The sequence below is a fragment of the Anneissia japonica genome, unplaced genomic scaffold (assembly GCF_011630105.1).
Source record: "Anneissia japonica isolate Jap-2015-1 unplaced genomic scaffold, ASM1163010v1 scaffold1889_len2455224_cov183, whole genome shotgun sequence".
NCBI lineage: Eukaryota > Metazoa > Echinodermata > Crinoidea > Comatulida > Comatulidae > Anneissia > Anneissia japonica.
In genome coordinates this window covers 926,525-934,168 of record NW_022752980.1, presented here as the reverse complement: position 1 = coordinate 934,168, position 7,644 = coordinate 926,525, and the positions used below count along the sequence as shown (strand labels likewise).

Here is a 7,644-nt window from a genome sequence, read left to right as displayed (position 1 = left end):
CAATAATGCATTAACTACTTTTAACATAAATTATTTTGATGGTAAAAAAACAATTTCCAGCTATCGAGACGTGACTTCAAATAGGCCTGATGAACTCTTATGTGGTATTCATTTTCACTCGTATTCTGCCCATTCACCCCATGCATGGAGGAGGACCCTATTTATTTTTCACAAAATAAACATAACTAGCAAAGACAATTAAAAATCATGAAACAAAACACAATTAACATCTCAACGAGATTTGATTGACAGATGAACCGACTAATCAGCGAGCGTCATTTAGTCATGTGATCAAAAACTTTTTCGCGGACATTTTAATTTCCTTTACAGCTGGTTTAAACGCGAAACATACATGAGCCTAGCCTATAGGCCTAGATGTCAATATGCTTGGATATAGATACCCAGATTTACGCGAGCAGTGTGCATCAGTGACTTGGCCTTTGCCAACAACAAGGTTGACTGAATGCGGCTTTTCCCTCTTCTTTTGGGAGCGAAATACAGAGGCTTTTACAACAATTTCCCCGCCATGTTCCATGAAATAGATTAACACTTTGAATATATGATTCATTTGCATACTGCCCTTACCCTGAATTCTCTTTCTTAAAGAAGGTTGTTATAGCAAAGAAAATCTTCGCCAACTCGGTAAGTTTGGCTGCCATTGTCTAAGGCTAAGGTCACACTAGAGTTTCAAGCCTGGCTTGACTCACCGCGGGTGAGATTTTCGTAATGTGACCGCATCTGCACCGACTCGCGCCTGGCGTGACCTCGATATCAATCTACCTATCTCGATATCAATCTACCCTGGCGTGACCGAGATTGACATTTCCTCGTCGGCTGTCGACCAATCACAGTCGATGACGCCGTTGCATTTAGAAGTTCTTGAATAAAAAAACCTGCGAGTTCTTCATGTGTGTTCAATCAAGACGCAATCATTACTTTTCATAAAAGTTAATTCAAATTTTAATTACTAATAATGCGATTGATTTGGAGCGACCAGGAAACTGCTGACCTGGTAGATTTGTGGGGCCAACCCGAGCTGAGAGACCAGATAGAAAATAAAAAAACAAACAACAAAACGGAAAATTTTGGCGTGCGCTTGCTGACAGATTAGCCAGTTTCGGACATGAGAAGAGAATGACGGCCCAAATTTAAACAAATAATTTCATAATTTGGAGGTCAATCCAACTAGAGTGACCGACCCAGAATTTCGAGCCTGGCTTGAAATCTCACCCGCGGTGAGTCAAGCCAGGCTTGAGACGCTAGTGTGACCGTAGCCTAAGGTTTTAGTGACTTTGTGGGCGGGGCTTCGCGTCCTCGTCGACATGTCAATTGAAAGAGTAAACGTCATAATGCATAAAAGTCTAATAATTTATTAATTAATGGCTAACATCTTGTAAAATAATACAGTATTAATTAGCACAGTCAATCTTTAGGCGAAGGAGCCCCGGATAATGTAACGAAGTTAAACCTCACAGAGTGAGGTTTAGGACGATTAGCGGCACGACTGATGTATGTGTATAATGTGTTTTACATGGACGGTTTCAAGGAGACTTTCCCAATTACTGAAGTTGTCACCGCCCAAACTGTGCGCTGTTCAATTAGCCAACTGGTCAATGGACACCGGTGTAACTGGAGCAGTGCCTTGTCTTCCATTTTTAGTTTGCGTCACAGGTTAATTGAAGTTGCACTGCTATCAAATAATAATTCCCTGCATTAGCTACATAAGTTACATAATAACAATTATAAGAAAATTCAGAAAAAAGAACAGGTGTTGAGATAGTGACTACTCTTTGTATACTTTTTGAAAGAGGAGGTTAAAAATATTATTGTTTTGTACAATCATAATACGAAACTGAATAAAATATCATTATTAAAGAATAACATTATTAAAAAATATTATTTTATTTCACTCAACACATTAACAATTTATTCATAAGATCATCTACAAGTGCAACACAGGTATTGAATTCCGGCGCTATCATCAAGGTCGATATTTAGAGGCAACTAATGTTATATTAGCACTGCAGGAAGCCTGGCCCTGAAGGACGAAATACTGTAACCTGCTGTAAGGATGCATAGGCAAGGCATAGATCATGAATCTCAGCCACTAAATCCCACATATCCACAATATTGGTAGAAAGCATTGAAATAGCATCGATATAGCTGGTAGCATAAAATAGCTTTATGAAGCATATTGAAATAGCATATATATAGCTGGTAGCATAAAATAGCTTTATAAAGCATAAAGGTTTATTATTAAAATAATTATTAATAATAATAATAATATAATAATTATTATTATTATAATCATTATAATAATAATAATTGTGTGCAAGTCAATAAAATAATAATAAAATTGTGTGCAATAGATAGAAGCTTTTAAAATACAACATATAAAAAACTTCATTAATGAACTTACATATATTTGGTGAAGGGGGGTGGATCGATGATCAGTTGAGTGACGCTAATTTGCATAATATGGTGATTAGGTGATTTTTAACTACTTGACCGTGATTTTTTGGGGGGGAGCGCGCGAGTAATTTTTAAATACGCCACTGGTTCTTTCTGGGGAGGGGTAAGGTAATCGTAGATGTGAGTATGTTTGCATTAATTTCATATCCTAATGGAAACAATGGTTCACAAAAGTTCTTGGTTTAATTGTTGTTGTCGTTTGCTTCTCTTTTATTTTAAATTTTACTTTTTCACATGGATAACAGATTTCTCTGTGGGAACGGCGCGGGGCTGGGAGGAGTGCTTGTTTGAGCCAGGGATCGTATGCTTCTATCATAGGTGTTTATGAGTTGCATTCTTGTTATAATGAATGTTGCAATCATGTACCGGTACCGGTATGTGGTTGATAGGCATCTCTGGTGCAGGTTTGGGTATTCCGAGTGGGTGTTCGTGATAGTAGTTTCAGAAGGGATAGAGAGAGTGAGAAAGAGGGACATAGTTACCAACCGTCTCGCATTGTGCAGGATGGTCCCGCATTTCAAAGCCATGTTTTGTTTGAAACACGCATTTTGAAGAACCCATGCGTGAGCATAAATTTGTAACGCATTTAGCAACCTCAGATTTTATTCATACGGGTGGGTGGGGGGAGGGAGTTGGGTGGGGTGGCAAAAACAGTTTCCGAATAGGTGATTTAAATTTAGTGGCAAAATGGGTAGTGTTTAAAATGGTGGGTAGCGCACTGTTTTGAATTGGTAGCATACTTTTCAAGTGGGAGCATGCTGTTTCAGATGGATAGCACTCTGTTTTGAATGGGTAGCACATTGTTTCAAATGGATAGCACACAGTGTTTTAAATGGGTAGCACAATATTTCAAATGGAAAGCACACAGTGTTTCAAATGGGTAGCACATGTTTTAAATGGATAAAATTTGTTTCAAATGGTTAGCACATTGCTTCAAAATGATAGCACAATGATTCAAATTGGTAGCACACTGTTTAAATGGAGAGCACTCGTTACAAGTGGGTTAGCACAGTGTTTTAAATAGATAACACTGTGTGTCAAATGGGTAGCACATTGTTTCAAATGGGTAGCACATATTTCAAATGGGGTAGCACTGTGTTTAAAATGGGTAACACATTTTTCAAATGGGTAGCACTTTTTCAAATGGGTAGCACAGTGTTTACAGTGTTTTAACTGTAGCATACGACTTCATTACTTCAACTTGAGATCACACTCTTTCTATTGGGATGTTATTTCAATTAAAGAACATACTGTACTTTATTTCAATTGCAGCATGCTACAGATCTCCCTCCAATGAAAGACCACTTTTGAGACAGAGGATTTGGTGGTCTCTAGTTGCTTTGATCTCTAATTAGAATCCCTCTAATTAAAGACCGGCACTAAAAGTGGTCTTTAAATACTCTATTTAGCGGGAAATTTGTATTCCACACCTTAAATATAAGACTTTTATTCCAAATGTTTTAGAATGAATTTACAGTTACTGTAAGATCCTGTTGATTCTTAATAAATCATTTTAAATATTTCTCACACATGAATTATTCAAAATAATGTCAAATGAACAACTGTTTTAAGGGTTCATTAACTTTTAATTAATAGACAAATTATCTACTAAACAAATACTGAACTTCAACAAGACTTCGTGGTCTAGTGGTTATGACGTTCGCCTTGTTAGCGAGAGGTCGCAGGTTCGAATCCCGTCAGAGGCATTTTATTACACAATGATTTTTCATAGGACCTGTCTCTTATACACATCTAGATGTGTATAAGATAAGAGACAGTATATATATTTCCAGTAAAGTATTATATTAGGTATGCAGAGGCCTTGTCAAAAAATATATATACAAAAATATTTATAATTATTATAATCATTTATTGTATAAACAATAAAATTACATTTTCATAACTTACAATGGACATTTAGCGGTTCTTTTCGTCATTTAGCCAATCAATCAATGCATTCAGGGTGTGGTGAAATGATGGGAGAGAGGATGATGGAGCTATGTGTGGCACACTTTTAGGGAGTCTATACAAATAATAGTTCACAAGTTGTGGTTATGGTAATCCTCAAAAGTATAGTAATAACCCCATATTATTTTAATATTCTATTAATTTATTATTTATTTATTAATCTATCATAGTAAGTCTAAGAACAATAACATCAATTATTATCAAACGTGATTAAACATATGCATGTGAGTATGACTCGTCTATTCAGAATTCAACCCTCCTCTTCGTCGGTCGTCCTCTCCTGTTCCTGTTGGTTTTCGAGACCTCGTCGTGACTCCTATTAGACCCTGCCAGGGACATGACCGGCCGGATTGAATTAAGTCACTTTTTAATGGAAGAAAATGGTTTTATTTTATTATTGCTCGATGAGGAGGTCATATGAACATCATAATTTATATTAAACTATTGTCATTTTCATTTTAAGGAGTTTTAGCGTGTTTAAGGTGCCTCACACTTTTGGTACAATACTGCAGTTATACTTCTTCCTGCCTTGCAGTAATTGCAGTTGATGTAGTCACGAGGGTAAATGGCTTGCATGAATCGCATGCCTCGCTGACTCGCAGTTTGTCAATACCCTAGGGAGGGGCCTAGTAGTAGTATTAGGGTATACACCATATGGAAAGGCCAAATAAATGTTAAATATGAGTAGGGCCTAGAACCAGTCCTACTAATGCTCTGTCCAGACTCCATATTTTTTTTTTTTTGTACAAAAAACCAATGTATGCCCAGCCTACGCCTTGACTTGATGTATGCCTTTGTAGTCCTGATGTGATGTCATCACGACCATATTTATGCGTGTCACGCTGTTTTATTTTTGTCAGACACAATTTGATAGTCAGGACAGCTAGGGCTATATAGCAATGTCCAAGATTATACCATTACACCATTTATTTTGTTGTAAAAACAGGCATGGATTCCACAACATCTGATTGTGATACTGCTGATGTGAATTACATAAAAAGAGTAAAATGTGCGGTTGCAATAGCAGTCATAAGAAACAAGCCTGAAGATATGTCAGGAGAGCAGTATGCAAAAAAGCTAAGAGAGACCCTACAGAAGAGAGAGGAAGACTGGAAGAGAGAAGCCAAGCGACTTGAAGTCGAGTTGCTGACAGCAAAGCAGGAACTTGTAAAATTAAAAGCAGAAGAAACATTTCATAAATGGGATTCACGTAATTTATATGCAGGTAAAATACTTATTTAGTGAACATTTTTTTTTTAATTGTTGATATTGAAGCTGTTTATTTGTGTGCACCTGTAGAGGTCTGGGATTGCGCCAGTGCAGAGATGATTGAGACCTGCTGTACCACTGTATACCACCACAACTTGTATGTTTTGTTTTGTTTTATAATTTGGTGTAAATCATGCTATAAAAATGTTATATTATTTTATCATCTTTAATATTATTTTTAATATTGTTGCAGTGTATAATTACTATCATGATTATTATTATTTTTGTATTGCAATCTGTTAATAATATCAATTAAATTTATTTCAATTAATCTTGCTCTTTGTTTAGCCAGTATTGAAACAGCACCAGACCAGTTTTCTGATCACTTTTTTACTCCACCAAGCTCATCAGAAACCATATCTTCTATGGAAGGTCCAAAGATCCATCGGGAATTCAATAATGGCATCCGATTCCTGCATTGTGCTATGTGCCTACACAATCATAACAAAACCATGAGTGTTTTCAAAACTTCTGAATCTCTGGACGTCCTTGAAAATTCACTGACGTCAGTGGTGGACCACCTACTTGAAAACTTGGAAGAAATTCCATCAAAGGATCTGAACTGGGCTGTAGAGGGCGTACTTAAAGTCGTCAGTTCTGATTTAAATGTTGACAGTGAGAAGAAACTTGAGGGAACCTGTTGGAGACTTATTCAGGGATTGCTAAAGAAAGCGCTCATTGGGGGTCATAACCAACCAGTAAGCAGCAATGTTATAGTTTTTAAAGCCTGGTTTCCATAACATTGCTACAATCTTCTTACAGCATTGGAAGATACCCTGCATAGCTGCCCTAGCTGCTGCAATCAGCAACGATCCCATTTTCAACCAAGCAATTTAGTTGCCAAAATGTATTGCCGATAACGTGTAGCGATTTTATGGGAACCAGGCTTAACGGGAATGTCTGTTAATGGTGGGAATTTTTTTAGAACTTTTGTGAACAGTATTCTCACTGAGATGTTAGTTCCCAGTAGGTCAATCAAATGTTTGTCAGAACTCAAATTTAATTCTAAGTATCAATTAAAGTCTGTCCAGTACATTTTTTGATATAAACTTCATCTTTTACTTAATTTTATCTTTCAGTACAAGTATCAGGAAACCTTAATCTCACAAATCCTGTATCTGTGCAAGGTTAAATCGCTGTTAATTCCAACTTTGAAACTTCTCATCCACCAAATTGTAAAGTTATCGGAGATGCTAAGGCAATACACGAACAAGCAATGTGATCTGAACGTGGCTCAATACGAGAATGGCTGCAACGCTTTTAACATTCTTGAACAGTTGTTATCATTGAGTTCAACTCGAGAAAATATTAAGGGTGAAGTTGCAGAAACAATGAAAGAACAGTTGGAATCTTCACTTCTTCATATAACTGAATCGTTCCCACTCTTTGCTCATTATGTATGGAAATTAAACTCTTATATGAATATTAAATGATGAGGATTAAAATATGAATATTAATAACACCTGTTATCATTTATTTCTTTATGCGGACTTCTAATTCTTTGCTAAGTACTATCAATGAATAATGAAAATACAGTAAAACTTACATAAGTCGACTTTGTCTAACTCAAATAATTTCTAAGTCGATCTTATTTTACATGCCATTTACATGTTGTGTTTTCAATTAATTAACGATATGTAAGTCAAATTTTATCTATCGAAGTCGAACAATTTTTCAATGCCATTTTGGACGTCTTAGGCAAGTTCAACTGTTAATTGACATATGAATAATCATATTAAACAGCTCAGTGTTGGATCAAGGGATGACAAAGGGGGTGATTTCCCCGACCCCTACACTATTCTCGAGACTTGAACCTGGTACTTGAATGGACAATACTCAAAAGTTTCTCTCTCAGACACCAAGAGGATCTGGATTTGGAGTATTTAAAATTTCTATGGGTCAGAGTTCAGTATATAATTATTTTTTTCAGTGAAA

General features: G+C 36.4%; 1 protein-coding gene across 1 annotated transcript; it reads left to right on the top strand.

Annotated features, from left to right (window-relative positions):
- The first annotated feature begins 5,388 nt into the window (after positions 1–5,388).
- On the top strand, positions 5,389–7,253 carry LOC117122488 (meiosis-specific protein MEI4-like). The gene is made up of 3 exons (XM_033268075.1): positions 5,389–5,665; positions 5,998–6,407; positions 6,789–7,253. Exons 1-3 carry the CDS (start codon positions 5,389–5,391, stop codon positions 7,140–7,142), a joined length of 1,041 nt encoding a protein of 346 aa, XP_033123966.1. The 3' UTR covers positions 7,143–7,253.
- Positions 7,254–7,644: the final 391 nt, after the last annotated feature.

What these genes read in the sequence shown, in the direction of transcription:
- LOC117122488 (XM_033268075.1), top strand. Translation starts at nt 5,389, where the DNA reads ATGGATTCCACAACATCTGATTGTGATACTGCTGATGTGAATTACATA. An exon ending in TTCACGTAATTTATATGCAG is followed by an intron (nt 5,666 to 5,997) that starts GTAAAATACTTA and finishes CTCTTTGTTTAG; the next exon opens with CCAGTATTGAAACAGCACCA. An exon ending in TTGGGGGTCATAACCAACCA is followed by an intron (nt 6,408 to 6,788) that starts GTAAGCAGCAAT and finishes TTTATCTTTCAG; the next exon opens with TACAAGTATCAGGAAACCTT.